An 18,228-nucleotide genomic window follows, 5' to 3' on the forward strand; every position below is an offset into this window, starting at 1 on the left:
TATACACCACCCAGGCCGAATGGATGTGCCAGATAATTGTTGGGCCGGTTAAACAAAGGTTGCCATACATACTGAACTCAGACACCTGCAGCGATAACAGTATGCAGCTGCCCAACAATTGCTCAAACTGTACAGACAGGACCTGGTCACCCCTGCATTAAGAACACTTCCCTGGTTGCCAGAATGGCACCGTTTCAACCATCGTTATTGGAACAGAAAGTGCAGACCTTGTAGAGGACTACTGCTCTCAGGCAAGAAGTCCATCCTCAGCCAAGCGCAGACAAATAGCTGGCCGAACTTTTACACTATGAGAGTACACATTGTGAAATGGGACAACTGGCGACTTGGAAAATGTAATCCAAATACACATCTAGAAACAGGAGTTGCACTTAATACAGCTTTCTGGTCCACGAAGAGCTGGATAAAAAAAAAAATCCTTTGCATAAGATTTAAGCAAACGTTCCTGCAGCTGCTCACTGTGGAGGCAGGCTGTACAATGTGTGCGGAAATTAGGGGTCTGGGTACTTCTGCATAGTAGGCCACCACAGTACCAAAGAAGCCCACCCATGCTGCCAACTCTGCTTTGGCACATCATCCAGTTCCATCACAGCCTTCACACCAGGGATGATTTTTTTTTTTTTTAAATGCCCTTCCTTGTAAGGACAAATTTACCAGGGATTATTTTGTCTGTCTTGACTCTGATTTGAGTCAAGACTCATCCAAGCATCCCAAATGTTTTTCTACATTGCAATGCAAAACGTATGGCCATACCATCCTTTTACACAAGTAGGCTCCACGTCTCACTACAAGTAACCACATCGTCCCGAAACTAACAGATTGCAAGAATGGGGTCCAGGCTCCACATTATCCGTTCTCCCTTTGGCTTTCCAAATGTTTCAGACTACAGTTTCCATTAAGCATAGTCAATGGTGAAAGATCATTGGAGTAGAATCCAAAACATCTGTAGGGCCACAGGTTGCAGACCATTGTTGTTGGATGGATGGATGCAATAAGCTCCAGCGAGCAAAGCAAATGAGAAAAACTGAGGCGTATTAGCATGCACAGTATCGATACAACCTTGCTGTGCAAGGCTTTCACGTTTTAATCGCCGGCTGAAAGGTTTGCATGTACGAAGACCTATTAGTTACTAGGGAGAATTCTCCATAAGCAAGCATGTAACGCATGCTTCTTGTTCAAGTGCCAACACCAGACCATGTGAACTGCATGTCAAGAAAGCTGGACTTAGTCACATCCAAAATGACAGCTTCCCCCATGAACTCATCTAAAAAGCAATTCCTCAAACAGCATATGCCGGGTCATCCAAACTGCCTGTGATAAATGGCAAATCAAAATTTAACTAAGACAACCAACATTACTTAAAACAGGCCAGAGAGCCTTGCACACTCAGTAAAAGACAGGCATCTTGAGTGTCTCAATGCCCCTAAATAGATCTGGGTATAGGAACTTTTTTTCCAGGTATAGGCTGAAGGCTATAGGACACCCCTTGCAACATTACTCAGCCAGCCATTGTCCATCTCCTTCAGCCACAGGTGACACTGGGGGCCACGAAGAGCACAATCTGTATGGAGTCTCCTGGAAACCTGTTTAAAACCCACAATCCACCTCACCTAAAGACGACATTGTGGGTACTCCCTGTGAATCCGGCAATGGGTGGATTTGCCAATTTAGAACAGGTTTTACCACGGAACAAGGACAGTTTGAGACATAATAGATTCCTCGTCATGGGGAAGCAATAGTGGTATCCTTTTAGCAAAGGAAATATAGAGAGATGGACTTGTAAACTGGGCAACCTTCAGATCAAGTTTGTTGTATGTTAGGGCTGGCAAAACAAGCAGGAATGCTAAAGCACAAAGTATTTCTAACCCAGGCATGGTTTCAAGCTTCCATCCAAGCGGCCCTACAAACAAAAAGGGTTATTTTCTAAAGAATTGTTAATTTTCCAAACATCTTACAAAAAAAAAATCTTTTAATAACTGCATAAACAGAAAGTAAATGGGTCATGTACACAAACAGATAGCCCAGTGTCAACATCTAAATTGGACAACAAGCGTCAATATAATAATACCACCATGTTCAAACAGAGTCAACAGTCCTAAGGCTATCCAAAAACAGCATAGAAAGACCTGGAATTAAAAGGCAATAGAAAAAAGTGCAAATTTGTTACATCTAAATTGATTTCATTTTATCTACAAAATGTCAATCAGGTAAAATTGTCAAGGCAGAAAGTCTGTTCTTTCTTTCATAGCAGCAAGCTTTTACTAACAAGCTTTTTAGTGCAAATACAGTAGGCTTGTATTTCGGTAAAAGTAAATTAAGATTTCATCTGTGTCTCAGAGCAGCAGGGATGGACAAAAAAAACCATTTTAGTTTTTCAGTGGATTAGTCTGGGAAGCCATCACAAATAAATCCCGGCAGGCATCCCCGTTGGCCATCAGAGTGTGCTATTGCTCTGCAAGGTTCCCTTTAAAAGGAAAAGGTCAATATTTTTAAAAGTGACCAGGAGATGCGTTTGGGAAGGGCAATCCCATTTTTAAGAATCCTGAAAGGACATACTCCTACTGCACAAATAGAGAGAAAATGCTGCATAAAAGAAACAGATTTAAAGATATGTGATGCCAGGTGAAAACTTGCCATCACAATGTGTTTATGCACAACTCTACAAACACAGCATACTAGGTACACTGCACCGTTTACCACTGAAATAAATGGATTCCTGTGATCTACACATTTGCCACATTTTATTTAAATATATCTTTTAGATCAACTTAAGTAACCAAAGACTGGAGATTTTGTTTGGGGCACTGTGTGCCATTTAGATTTGGCAGTTGGATACAGAATGTTATGCCTTTACACTTTTCAGAATAAACATTTACACAGACAGCCAAAAGAATGTAATGCTTTTGAGATTTTAGTCAATAAAAAAAACAGTACACAGATGTAAACATTAATAAATAAGTAGACATGATCTCACGCACAATAACGTTTTTAGAAACTGCTCCACGGTGTGTGGATGGAATGCAGAGGTCTGCTCGGGCAGCGTTGCAAGGAGACCTGTGTGTAGACCACCTCGGTCCTCCCTCAGGCATTGTTCTCATTGGCAGGTTCATGAGACTTAATTTAAAGGAGAACCTGGTTATTGAAAGTAGTGATACAAAAATATATAGAGGACTTCTATTAGGGATAAAATGGGTACAGTAGATGTAGCGGGTGTTTAAAATGGTCTGATCCCCTTCCCCAACTAATTTACACATTTTAAACTTAACACCATGAGCAAATCACTATGCACCACCTAAGGAAATGTGAGAAGATATATTAAAGAAAGTGTTCAAAACAAATGGACCATATTGCACACCAGGTTTAGGGCTAATTCATAACAAAAATGGAATATCTAGAATGTCTTAGCAAAGAGACTACTTAATTTGCCAAACGTTTCTTATTGTGCTTGCATTCAGTTTTAGAACCCCTAATTTAAAGCACTGTCCATGAGAGTAGATTAAATGCTGAAATAAAAAGGTGGCATTAGGCGGTAGTGCCACATTAAATGGCAAATTCCATTACTGACCTTGAAACCTGTCATTAACACTAGTTATCGTCCCCTGCACGTATGCCCCCTATCTGGCTGAGGTTTAGCCGACTAGTCAGTTATGACCAATATGTCATGCCATCTCTGCTTGGGGATCCTCATTAAACTCTGACCAATAGCTGAAGGTTGGGTCTGGAATCCTTCTTGCATTACATTTATAAGAAAAAAAAAATAAACAAACCCCTATGGGAAATCAGATTCAAATAGCAACTTATCAAATGGGGTGTCGGTTGTAGAAGCAACCAGAAGGCACAAGGTTCATCAGAAGGACGACATTGTCAGCTCATGCATGAGTCACCAATATGTTCAAGGAATGTACAGCAATGCAGGAGCTGGCCAAATACTCTAAGCTGGTCCACAGTGGGCAGAACAAGGATCCGGGAAAAACATTTTATTTAAAGTATTGCTGCGAAAAAAGTATCACTTGATATTTATTTTATTGGGCATTTGTAAGGCGCTGATACAGAAAGAATGGCTTAATTTTCGGCAAACCCAACAGTGTCTCCAGTCACAGTGGAATGGACTCCTCATCTTTTTAGATGAGAACATCATGTCTACAGATTATGCTAAACGGGATACAACTATCCTGCAAAATCCTTCCAACCGCATCACTTGTCTCTATGCTATGCTGCACCTATTCTCACAACACACCTACACCTTTATGGAAGAACAGAAACAAAATGTTGTCTCGCTGCTCGTTTCACAACCTGGACAGAGCCATTAATTGCACTATTCAAAAAAAAAAAAAGTTTAAAAAAAAAAAGTTTAAAAAAAAACTTGCCCAGTTAGCTCATGGACTATGAAAAACCGTTAATGGTTTTTTTGTATTACATAAAATGTTTATTGCTGCATGTAACCGGCTGATTGGCACAGTCCATTTTAACAGTTAGAATAGGGAGGCGAAAATAAGTCACTTTGTCTCAATATCACAGTGTATAGGGAGGGGGACGCAGAGATTAGAACCTGTGTGCTGTGGATCCCACAAAGAACTTACAGACCATCAACCACTAGCATGCAACCACCGAAACCTTTTTCATGAACAGGCATTTCATTTCCATTCTGAAGGCCTGTTCCCGAATGCATGACCTGTAATGCTCTATCATGTTTTCTGCTGGATAGCAGCAGAACATTAGATGTGCCTCATAAGGAGCTGCCGTGCAAAACTCCTCAGGAGCTAGAACCCCCCGTGTTGCCTGGGGCATGTTCACCTTATTTAATTCTTTCCTAGCTCATCAGATCTGAATTTCTGCATTGTGACTTCTTTTGCAGAAATTCGAGGCCATGAATGTTAGGTTATTGGTTGCTTAGTTAGCATCCAAACGTAAGAGCACTTGCTAAATCTTTGATGAATGGACAGGCCAAGACACAAGAAAAGAAGTTGTCGAGCAGAACACAAAAGGATATCATGAATTTTTGAAGGTGGTCAGTGGCATTCTACCCATACTTCTGCCAATCCACTGCATAAAATAAACTGCCGCCCCCGAAGAGGATTTGGTGCAGTTCTTCTGTTTAGTTGGGGAGGCGGAGGGGGCGGCCTGGGTGTTGTACTATGCCCTCAACACAGAGGAGCTAATTTTGCTCCATAGTGTAACGTGACAAAGCCTTGCGTCATGGTTTTACACTTTTCATTTACACCACATTTTTCATCCATTTGTATGGCAGAGAGCCAGGGCGGAACACAATTTGCCATTCCGCTGCCTCCCTTCCTCTCTGCCATACAAATGCGCCAGCAGTTCCACCAGAATGCATTTTTATGCTACCGTAAATACGCCCCTGTCTGCTTAATGAACACGCATAAAGTAGGCAAACTCCACAGGGATCCATTGTACACACTGCCTACCATGCCCACAGTTTGCAAATGATCATAATTTGGCAGTGGGGAGCTCCCAAATTACTCACAGGACCAAAACGAGCTCCAGAGTGTCTTTAGCTCCCAAAGGAGACTTGCTTATAGAAGCATTTTTCATCAAGCACAAACGCTGGACTGTTATCATGCGTTTGTACACTGTAACATGCAAGTCTCCACTACACAACAGATTATGCTAATCGCTCAATTCGAGAGTGAAGTGGTACCTCTGTAAGGGCGGAACAACCCCTTGCAGGTTTGAAGCACCTGCAAGACTGAGTAACTCATTCTGCAAGGAGGCGCCAGTGGGTCTCCAGTTAACACCTCATGATGTGCTGTGGCTAAGCGACTTTGGTGCCGATCATGCACCCTGGCGACTGTGGTGCAAGCCTACATTTGGTACTTCATCACCGTCTCCCTGTGCTTCAAATTGTGTGTGCTGGGACTATGTACAACCCAACTGTACAGTGTACCACCTAGTTGTATCCCAATTAAATAAATATCACACCCACATCCCCATGTAAACCCATTTTAAGCTGGAACCACACTGTTGTAAGTGCAGCAGTAGACGTTTGATATGTGTCTTCGTCAGTAAATGTTCTCAGGCTCCCCTTAATGTTAAACCAGTGGTAGAGTAAATTGCTACACCTTTTATTTAAAAGATCCCCTAGTTCTCCCTGCTAGGTGCCAGAAGATTAATATATTTTTTAAAACACAAATGCATGGAGCCAAGCTAACTGTGTAGAGTAGACAGACTGCCAATCATACCTCAAAAAACAGTTCTGTTACTGGGATTTATACTGCAATATGCTTGCATGGCCCCCAGATGCTCGGTGGATCTTATGGGGGTGGGGTCAGTTAGGCAGAATGATTTGACACTTCAGACATAATTCAGTGATTTCTCAGCTGGATACCAAGATAAATGTTGCAGTATTTGTTTACTTTTAGAGTTTGAATAGTACTCTTACTTCAGCCAGAGAGTTTCGACAATGTTCTTTCTTACCTTGCCAGCCACAACATCAAGGCACCCAGTAATTGTGGGTATGATTGTAGCAAAACAAATCACTACTAGATTGTCAAAACAGGCGATGGTTTTATCCATTGCTGTGAAGCTAGCAGGACCCCAGCTTTGTAAGTAGAATCTGTCTTGGCACCATCCCGACAGAGCTTAAATTGTGATGTAGAGTTGCTCACACTGTGTACATGGACGTCATGCCAGGTACGAATCGGTCCACAAACCACTCCAGACAGAATTAACAATATGTGATGACTAGAGAAAGGGTATGCATCTCACAGGGTTGAATGAATACTTGCAGATTTGAGTAGTGGCAGACAGGTGCTCCCAAATCCTATAGAAAGCAGCAATCCAAATACCCTCAGTAAAATACACTACTGTGCTGGTCGGTTCTTTTCTATGCGCTGTCCCTCAAAACACAAAATCAGGACAGCGTTTTTATGGGGGGAATGTTCGTCAGCATACTGCCCTGTGCGGTTTTATGAACTCTACCAAAACCGCCGTGGGCAGCATGCCAACGAGGAGGACATCGCCTTCTTTGGCATTTCACAAACGTGACCATTGAAACTAAATATTCTCCCAGCCACATCACTGTTCATTCATTTTTTTTTTTTGGCCAGCAAATATAATTGTTTTGATCTGCATAAAGTAAAAGTTACGTACCTAGAACAAAATACTGAAAACTTTTCCAAGAGGAACAAAAAGGTGAAAAGGAAACCCACAATAAAATACAACTCCGAAGCCAAGCACCTGACAACCAATTAACAAAGATGATTGAACTGACAGCAGAGACGCATGGTAAAATTTCTATGTAAATTACAACACTTATCGCCACCAATCGGAATGCATTGAGAACACTAGGAGCTAACTGCAAGGTGAGAAAATATTGCAAGGAATGTGTAGTTTGGCTTGAGGAGTTTGTTCTCCGATGCCAGATAATAGTATCCAAAAGGGAAGTCACTGCGGTGTTGGATTCAGATCCAGTTTAGAAATGGCTTTTCCTCTTAGTGTCTCGTCCATTTTTCTTTGGGATCAATTCCCTAACAATTCCTGTTTCTCAACAGTCCAGTCTGACCAGCCCCTCCCCACCATGTAGGCCGGTGCTTCTATTGTGCTCCGAAGTCATCGCTCCTTAAGGGCAGTAGCATGTGTTATAGTGCCAGAAGGGTGGGGGAGTTCAAAGAGTCTGAAGATTGATCACCAGCTCCACCGCCACCACCACTGCTGCTACTCCTCCGATGCGCTTTGGAACACGACTCGGAGGAGGACAATGGCGAATCTTGCTCCAGTCCACTGGGATATGTAAACACAAAGTTAGAAGTGCTGGGTGTGTCGGGTGGTGTGGAGGCCACCACTACGGGAGTGTTCAGAGGCTCTTCACCAAAGTATCCAGCCGCAATGCTGATGGGCTTAATGACGGATCTAGGAGCCTTGTCAATGACCGAGGACAGGATGGCTTGCTCCTGGGGTTCTTCTTTGATCACCACCCCACGGTTTGCTGCAGTCCGCACAGTGTGGGGAGGTTGCAAAGGAGATGTCCTCCTCTCCTCTGGGCTGATTTTGCAAACTGGTGTGTGAGCCACAAGCATGAACTCGAGCTTATCCTTCTCTTTCTGAAGGTCCGCAATCTCCTTCTGAAGCACAGACTTCTCTTCCTCAAGTTTTTCAGTTTCCTGGGGCAAGAAAAAGAATCAGCAATAATTAAAGATTGGATAACCATTAAGTAAAAATGGCATGAATACAGATTCCTATGAACAGATCTACAAATCCCAGATGGTCATAATAGCGCATGTGCATTCTGGTGTGAAATACAAGGCTAATTTATTGTCAGGACAAATGTTGCCACAGTAAATACATAGGATGGCTATATGTTAAATTATCTTCAGTAATTGTTTTCAGCTTTTTTCTAAAGTCCATAATGCTCTAGGCCCCATCTTCTCTAGTGGCATGCATTCACGTTTTGCTGTTCTCTCTGTTAATTAGAGCATTTGTCCTAAGATGAAGCAAATGTGTCCCTCTAATCAACATATGGAGAAATACTTTTCTCAAATGTCTTTGTATGCAGGACAGTAAAAGTCCGATGTTTTACTAATTCACATGACGACAGATTCTGTGCACACTGAGCGTGTTGTTTTAGCTGTGTCGGCCCGTCCCCATTGCCAGATTGTGATAATTCAATCTGTAAGTAGGGAGTTTTTCCTCTGATGGCTTTTGTTATCAGTAATTGTTAAGTTTAAAGATTTGCTCAAATGACTTGGACCATTTTAGTTCGTTGTGATGTCATACTGCTGCTTTAGTAAATAGTTGCTTAGAGCCTATTCGACGTCATTGACAACAGAGGAAAAGAGACGGAAGAAACTTTCCAAACTGTGGGGCACTGTTGCAGCAACCACAATTATATAATACATTGATCAGGGGGACGATTCAAGGGTTTGGTTTGTTAGTGTAGGGAGTTTCCATTACTGCACTTGAAACGAAACCAGAATTTTGAAAAGCATTTTCTGATGTTGAGCGGCAGGGGGACTCTTCCTAATTCTACTCTGCGCCCATGGTTTGGCACACAAAGTACCGGTTTACAGGGCTGGAGGCACATTTCTCTGGGAGATCGTTTTTCTCCAATCCTGCCCACATTCCTGCCCCGCTCACCCCAACCTTACTCATATAAAGCAGCACAGGATTAATGGTGGAGTAAAAAGTGTACTAAAGTACGATAGTTGCATCTTGTTGGCATAGAATGCAGACAGCTTTTTCTTCAGGTGTTTGAATGGCAGAGTGCAACTCCCAGGTGCACTTATTCTGAAACCCAGGTTAGGGTAGCGTAGCATGCTGAACCTCTGCCATTAAGGAATAGTTTGAATTTGTTGCTGCTGTTCTATGCTTTATTCTGGAATACCAAGACTTTATTTTCACCTCTAGGGCCCAGCTCTCGCAGTATTCGTCAGTTAGGCTTCTATCGGAGGCATCCCTTGGTAGATGCCAAAATATCTGCACATAGCAGCAGTTTATTTTTGAGCCATTCAGTCTCAGAACTGGGGTTACCTTAGTGATGCAAGGAGGTCATTAAGGGACTGAAACCTTGTTTCAACCCATATCCCGTTCCAAGTACCCCATTGGCATATTGTTCATCTTCGTCTTGCAGCGGATTGAGATGTGCATGTATCTTATTAGGTCATAAGCCACCTCCCCCAACTATTCTAACCTGTAGTCAGGGATGTCATTTCACCAAAATGCCAGAGATAGCGGAAGTGACATCACACGACCCTTGACCCACTGATGACATCACAGGAAGTGATGTCATTTGACCCCTCCCCAAAGTGATATCGCGGGAAGCGATGGAGCACAAACTTTCACCAGTTGACAAAACAGGAAGTGGCATCACATAGCATTGTACACTACCAAAAATATGGTTATGATATCACTATAATGTGATGTACATTTCATACAAGAATGGATAGTCATATGTATCGTTAAGATCAGTCTGTATAGGCCCATGTTACCAAATTACTGTGAATGCAAGCAGACGTCCATGACCAAATGATAATGATGTGTTAATTTATAGCACTTACGCTTAAGCGTTTTATATAGAAAAAATATATATCCAATATCACCCAACCTGTGTTGGTACCCATTTCTCGACCTCAGAAGGATGAAAGGCTGAGTTGAGGCGTTTAAGAACAGACTAAATCAGTGACTCGCCCCCCGAAGTGTGCCTGAAATAAACCTTTAATGAGTCTAGCAATTATTGTATAGAATTCCAGAAAGATACATTATTTGGTATTCCTATTCTTTCTTATTTAGGGTAGTGCTGAAAGTGTTAGACTTGTGGCACTCCTGTTCTTATTTTTCTTCTTTTTTTTAAGGGGCCTGAACAAGAAAGCCAGCCACTATAGAACTAAAAGAGCCACATGGTGCTGGCCACAGCCCAGGAGCTTGCATTACAAAAAAAAAAAAAAAAACCTTTATTTTAGTTTTATTTTTAGAGGTCGCAAGGGAGACCTCAGAGGTCACATTTGCGACCTCTGGCGACCCCTAAATGACGTCCCTGCCTGTAGTTAATGTTTATTTGGGGGTGCCAGATCAAGTCATCCAGCTATGCTTTTTCTTTTTTGTAATGCGCAAACGCACCTTATGGTGGAGTCCATAGTCTGGCCCTGCCACCTCTAATTATTGCACTAATAGTGTACTCTTGCTGACTGAGGCCATGGCGGGCCATCTCGTCGTCGTGGCGTGTGCTATGGGTGCGAGCGGGTGAAGTGTAGGGATTTATTTTTATGAAAGGACTATGTATGTGTGCATGCAAGAAGTTTTAATGATGTAGAGCAAGGTTGTCCAACCTACGGCCCGCGGGCCACAATGCGGCCCTCTGAGCCATTTCATGTGGCCCGCGAGGCTGAACAAACAAAGGAAATACAAACAAACAAGCCGGCATGGGTTGTGATTTCCATTGGCTGAGAAACAGCCAATGGAAATACTGTTGCCATGCAAGGTACGTCGTCATAAAAAATAAAAAAAACTTGCATGGTCACAGTATTTCCATTGTCTGTTTCTCAGCCAATGGAAATCACATACGTCATGTTTATGGGCGGAGTGAAGGTAAGGTATACCGTGCCGGCACCACCTTCACACTTCTTGCCCAGCCCAGCATCACACCGGTGACCAAGCGAGGCCTGGTAAGTTTTCTTTCTGTTTTTTTTTTTCTTTCTCTTTTTTTTTTGTACGCCACGGCCCAGTTTATTTATTAATTTGTTCAATGTTTGTCGGGTCCGTGGACCCGATTAATTTATTTCCGCAATGTTGGTTGGGCCCATCTGCCTCTGCTACTGCCAGGGGGCACCAGAGGCAGTTACAGGCCCAGTGCATTTTTGGCAGCATAATGTTTGGTCGGGTCCTTGGACCCGAATTATGTGCCATGGCGGGGGACTGGCACCAGAGGCAGTAACAGGCCACGTCCCAGTTTATTTATTAATTTATTCAATGTTTGTCGGGTCCGTGGACCCGATTTATTTATTTCCGCAATGTTGGTTGGGCCCAACATTGTGGAAATAAATAAATTAATCGGGTCCACAGACCCGACAAACATTGAATAAATAAATAATGCGGGCCGTGGCGGCGGAGCACTGTTACTGCCTCTGGCTGGGGGCACCAGAGGCAGTTACAGGCCCAGTGCATTTTTTGGCAGCATAATGTTTGTCGGGTCCTTGGACCCGAATTATGTGCCGAGGCAGTTACAGGCCCAGTGCATTTTTTCCGCCCCAGAATGATCTTTTCCAGTTAAGACGCCACCTTCTTCAGAGCAATCAAATATAATGTGTTTGGGCCTACTCAGGCCTCATCAGTGAGGTGGAGCTGTGCCTCTCTAAGCACAATGAGCAAGGGCTCCATGTTTGGACTAGCCAGGGTACCTTAGGGTGATGCCTTAAGTCCCCAAACATATATGAATTTGGATAAATATTCACTCTTGTAGTTGCATTATTTCACTTGGTGTTACATGTGTTTTGTTCGTTGGGACAATCTTGAGCCAACATGTCCAATTCAACCTGACATATATCCATATGGTAGCATTTTATTTATTTAATTGTTTTTTTATAAACTAAATGTAATACCCGAGTTTGGTTTCTAAGTGCGGATCTGGGATTTAAACCTCTGTTGCTCTGCGTGGTCTTGCTTCCAAGACCAGCACGTTGCCCCGGTGCTATCCGCCGTTTTCCATTGCTCCGTTATCGTGATGTGGGACTCCTTGATGGAACATGCATTATGGCACCATCATGCACCTTCTGGGTATCATCAAGGATAGTGATCAAATCATGCAATGTTCACATACCGAATCAGTGGGTGTAGTTGGTAATTTCCATAATATGGTTGTCTTGAGTAATTGGTTCTTGGACTGCACAAAGGTGGACCTTCTGCCACCTAGGGCCAGAGAGCAAGCCCTCAAACAGACACATGCAGCGCCTCAGGGAGATGACGGGTGTACAGAAACCTACTAGCAGCCTGTGTTGGCCTGGGTATCTTCTGGAACTTGTTTTTGTTTCATTTCGCTGTGCAGCGTTTCCCTTTTGATTAAATGCATTTTTTACGGAATGGGAGACTGCTGGAAGGGGGCACCAGAGGCAGTTGCAGGCCCGGTGCATTTTCTTTAGGAGAATGTAGGTCGATAAATCAGTACCAACACAGGTTGGGTGATATTGTATGCATATTTGTTCTATAAAAAAGAGCTTTATTGTAAGTGCTATACAATAACATATCATTTGCCCTTGGACGTCTGCTTCCACTCATAGTAATTTGACAATATGGATCTATACAGAAAGATATTAATGATACATATGGTGATCCATTCTTGTAGTAAATGTGTTCAATGTTTGTGGGGTACGTGGACCCGAGTAATTTTATTTCTGGGCCGTGGCGGAGGACTGTTACTGCATATGGTGCCCCCTGGACCAGTCACCTATGGTAGCAGACATATAGGCTGAAACGGATCTAGTTGCAGCTCAGTAATTGTGCCCCCTGCTCCTCATGAGCCGCCATAGTTGGTCAATCTAGTGGTGTCATCAGGAATCAAATTTAGAAGGGGCAAAGAGGGGGCCAAAGGCAAAAGTAGGGGACATGGGCTTTGGTCATAGTAATATATACTTTGTGAAAGAAGCATCATGAAAGAAATTGCGCCTCCCCACTTATATAATGACATTATGTGTACTGGTTAATAGCCTTGCCTTTAAATTTGCAGTACTACAAAGCTGGAAGACTCTGGCAACTAGCACGACGTAACAAATAAAACATGTTGTTCTCCTCAACAGGCATAACTTGTTGGCCACCTCCAACTCTATCAGCTCACTGCAGCAACGACTTTTCCGTTTACCTGATACTATCGAGGCCTCCCTCTCTGTCATCCACCAGGTAAGAGCACTATCCTCTGAGTTTATCTGCGTTAGAACAAAGCTGACAGAGCAATTACTAATTTTTCAGTGTCATTTTAGTGTTTCATCTCCCTCTGGCTGCCTGCCTGCCTGCCACGTGAGAATAGGAGCATTCATTCATATTTAAGTAGCATCACAAGTGTGCCACAGCCTGTGTCCACACCCACCCCCACTGACTTGTATATCACATGCCAAACACTGCTTCTCTACAGGCATTGTTATAGATTTGTGGGACAATACTATGAGTGAGGCTTTTTTAATCATGCCCTACAGTGTGGCCCAATGTTCTGCCTATATTTAAACCACAACATTATTACTTAGTAATACAAGTAAGTTTGAATTGTTTTTATTGTAATGGGCCTGTGACAGACAACATGCTTTCATGACTAAAACCTACCCAACTCTCAATAGATGGCGAATCAGAAGAAAAGAAAGATTGATGCTGAATGTCGTGTTTTCAAGGATAGTTGGGCCAAGGATTTCTTTGTGTGTGAACAAAAGGGGAACATCTTGTGTCTGATTTGCCAGGAAAAAGTAGCTTTGTACAAGGAATACGTCAAGCGGCATTATACTACAAAACATGCCACTGAATTTGACAACCTGATTGGCCAGATTAGGATTGATCGGGCGAACTCGCTGAAGTAGGCCCTGATCGGGCAACAGTCGTTCTACAAAGCTGGCAGACAGAACTCTGAGGCAGCAACCAAGATAAGTTACTTGATATCCGAGGCCATAGCGAGGAGAGAGAAACCATTGTCCGATGGAGAATTTGTCAAAAATTGCTTGGGAATGTTGACATCTGTGGCATTCCCTGACAAACAAGCAATGGTGGAGAAAATCGTTCTCTCACATCAGACAATTGCTAGACGAGTAGATGACCTATCATCAAACATTGCAGATTCACTGACGAAAAGATTGGGTGCCTGTCAGTTTTACAGCTTGGGGGTGGATGAAAGCACAGCTGTGAGTGATACCGCCCAACTGGCGATCTTTGTACGAGGAGTAACCAAAGAATTCCAAATTGTTGAGGAGCTACTTGACCTATGATCAATGAAAGGCAAAACAACAGGACAAGACATTTTCAATGAAGTGAAAAGTGTCTTGTTGATATTCAATCTGCCAGAGGACAAACTCTGTGGTCTGACAACTGATGGGACCCCTGCTATGATCAGCAAACACAATGGATTTGTCAGTTTAATGGCAAAGTCAGTTCCCCAGAATGTCATCACGCATCACTGCATCATTCACCAGGAACAACTGTGCGCAAAGGCGTTGGAGATGACGCATGTGATGGAAAAGGTTGTTTCTTCGGTGAATTTCATATGGTCAAAAGGGCTTAACCCTAGACGGTTCCAAGCATTTCTCACGGAGATGGGAGCAGACCATGATGATGTGATCTACTTTTGCCAAGTTCGTTGGCTTAGCAGGGCAGCCACACTATCCAGATTCCGGTCACTGCTTAATGGAATTAAAACGTTCATGACGAACAAAGGGAAAGATGTCAGCTTCTTGGATGATAGCTGGTTGAAGGACTTGGCATTCCTTGTTGACATAACAAAATATCTTTCGGACCTGAATATAAAACTGCATAGGGATGGATCAGTTTGTGAACAGGCTGTATGAGCACATCCAATCCTTTGTTCATAAGCTGGAATTGTTTCAGAAACAGCTGAATGAAAAAAATGCTACTCCTTTAACAGTACTGATGACTAGATCTGCTCACAGCATCAACCATGAAAAGTATTCGGCACTGGTTGGGAATCTTTTGAATGAATTTAAAAAACGATTTTAAGATTTCAGGGAGCACAGTGATGAGCTGAAGATTTTTGCAGATCCGTTTGGTACTAATGTCACCAATGCTACTGACATGTTTCAAATTGAATTAATTGACATGCAAAGTAATGGTGACCTGAAGAGAGCCTTTTCTGAACATAGCCTGCATACATTTTATAGTAAATACATTACATGGGACTCTTTCCCAAATCTGTCTAATCATGCACTTCAGTTCATTGCCCTTTTTGGCAGCACGTATTGCTGTGAACAGCTTTTCTCGAGATTGAAGAGCATAAAAACAAAATCAAGATCACTTTTGACAGATGGACACCTATCTGGAATACTCAACATTGCCACATCAAGTGTGCCAGCGGATATTGAGCATTTGTGCAAGCAAAAACAATGCCAAGTGTCACACTGAAAATATGTGCAGTGTTAGAATTATTGGACTTCTTAACTGTGCTGAATGCTTTACAAGTTGCAAGTTTACAAGTGACTAATCATGCAATTAAAGAAGTCCTTCATACTTTTAGATTGGGCTCGCATCGCTTTTCTTCAATTGGGTTCACCTTTGGGTGATCAATTTTCAACATTTTATCTTTTGAATGGGATTATGCATCTTTCATTAACACAGAAGTAATAAACGTTTATTACAGAGATAAGCTGCCATATGTATTGGGCACACTGCACATGCTTAGGCAGCATCAATCATGCTTTGTACAGGACAATGCTGTCCAAAATTGGGAACAACTAGCATAGGCATGTTGCTACAGAGGCATATTTTGGCCACAACCAGCATGCCAATGTTTTACATCAGTGACAGTGCTGTCTTACACTGTGGACACATTGATCATTAAAATGTGGTGTTCTACAATGTTCTTGTCTGCTGTTGGTGACATGGAATGTACATGTTCCCCTATCGAACTGATTGTAAACTTTTCCTGCCATAAAATGCACCATTTCATCCCCATATTTGGAAAAAAAATCTGGGGGGGGGGTCGGGGCAGGGGGGAACCCCCTCCCCCCCCAAAACCCTCCCTAGATCGTTAAAGCTCCCTCGCTACGCTTGGTCGCCCCCACCGTTTCAGTAAAATATCACACACTGGTGGAAAAAATCACAACAAACTAACCTTTGATCACTGTCCCTGACACATCTTTGGGACTGCATGGCTATCACTGCTTGTGATGCAATTGTGTCAAAGGTCACACACCATCGATTTTGAATATACTGCTTTGGGTGAAGGTGTTGACTTTTGGCTCGCCGGCCCTCCGGGAGACAAATAGTTCATGCTTCGGCCCCACATTCAAAAAGGTTGGACAAGCCTGATGTAGAGGTTCTAATGATGTATGGGAGCATATGTGCAGGGGGAGCAGATTCTAAATTTAGCGGTGGGGCTTGGCACGCTTGCTTTACCCTTGATGCACAATAGAGTGTTTGCCCATATTTGCTTTACCCTTTGTGCACAGCAGTGTTATTACATTGCTATACTGGCCTACATTCGTGGTGCCAGTCTGCATTGTGGCAGGGTATAGGGCAGCAAGAGTAAAAACTCTAGCTGGTGAGAAACGCCCTCCAACCCATAGTTGGTTTGGGCTCCCTTGCTACACTCCATTCCCATCCCACAGATCAGGGCAAACATGTACACACATCCAATTCAAACATTCACCAGCAGCCACTTTTCACAAACTAGTAACCAACAGAGCTAGGAGTAGGTGTATCCCTCGCCTAGGCTGCAAAATACATTTGCCCGATTAAGCTTTAATTCTCCTTCTATGGGGGAGCGGGGTGTACACATAAATGTATATAAACCAATTAATGACTACACATTTGGGTATGCAAAACATACACTGCATAGTTTGCCCATCGCTTCAATTGTGCGATTGTTAACAATACCGGCTATACATTCAGCAATACCTTATAAATCTGCAGTACCAAGATTCGAACCTGCGACTGAACCCATTGAGCAGTCTTGCCTACAGACTTGATTTACAATTAAATGCATCTTCCAATGAGCTACCAGACTTGCACAGATGTGTGTAGGGGTTCCAGTCCCCACCTGTAGAGAATGCATTCTTCCAGTCTACTCCAATAATCTACTCATGCCCTAGTTAACACTCTTTCCTTTACAAAATGGCCTCCAATCTTTTTTCATGTGACCTTCCCTTTACTATTCGACATTCGTTTTAGCAGGTGCTGCCATCTGCACGAGTGTAGCCACCCTACACAAGGTGAGACTGTTAACATGCCGTGGAAATTTGGTATGCTTAGGGTGACCAGACGTCCCGGTTTTGCCGGGACTGTCACAGTATTTGGTGCTCTGTCCCACTTTCTCAAAAGTATGTCCCCATTGGAAACTGCAGTGGTCCCGGTTTTGTGTAATAGGTCTTCATGGCTGGCAGGCAGGAATGCACAAGCTCGCACAGAAGAATTGCTGCATTTCACAACTTAAGATAGTGGTAGTTTATGATTAATTATAACGTGTTTCTTTGAACAGTAACACTTAAACCCCCTTCTCCACCAAACGTTACTGAAGTGTAATGCCTGGACAGCCACTTTCAAGAGTTAGTCCTACTTTTATGTTAGTTGCCCTGTCCTAGTTTTTACTTTTTGAATCTGGTCACCCTAGGTATGGTCTATGTAAATGCTGCACTCCCATTCACATACAGTGTGCCACATCTAATAATTCACTCACTTCTGCAAATAATGAGGTCTAAATACAAATTACACATTTATAAGGGTGGTGTACAAACATCAAATAGATGGTGCAGTGTGTATTCAACTTGCGTGTAGTTGGCTTTGTGATCGGCTTACAGCTTTTACCCATTCCTGAACGCAATGCAAGGTAGGTTAATCTAGTACTCCTTTTTGGTTTAGGAGTGATGGCCCATTAGGTCACTACACAATAGTTTGGTGGCAAGCAAACCTGTAATAGTGGTATGTCCAACACTGGTAGTGTCCTAGTGCAGTGTAATCTCATTCCCTTAGAGGTGGGTACCCCTACACAATCGTATTTCCACTCTTAACTGGAGGAGTGATTTACTGCCTTGCCCTCTATATTTGGGTGGACAAGAAAAT

At 42.9% G+C, this 18,228-nt stretch overlaps 1 protein-coding gene across 1 annotated transcript in view; it reads right to left on the reverse strand.

The window, feature by feature from the left end:
• Positions 1 to 1,969: 1,969 nt before the first annotated feature.
• The window catches only part of FOSL2 (FOS like 2, AP-1 transcription factor subunit), a 65,242-nt gene continuing 48,983 nt past the window's right edge, over positions 1,970 to 18,228 (reverse strand). Inside the window, exon 4 of the mRNA XM_069608723.1 lies at positions 1,970 to 8,138. Within this exon, the coding sequence (XP_069464824.1) occupies positions 7,617 to 8,138 (522 nt within the window). The 3' untranslated portion in view covers positions 1,970 to 7,616. The remainder of the gene's footprint in view (positions 8,139 to 18,228) is intronic.

Source organism: Ambystoma mexicanum, chromosome 4q (genome assembly GCF_040938575.1).
Source record: "Ambystoma mexicanum isolate Mex_15411 chromosome 4q, UKY_AmexF1_1, whole genome shotgun sequence".
Taxonomy (NCBI): domain Eukaryota; kingdom Metazoa; phylum Chordata; class Amphibia; order Caudata; family Ambystomatidae; genus Ambystoma; species Ambystoma mexicanum.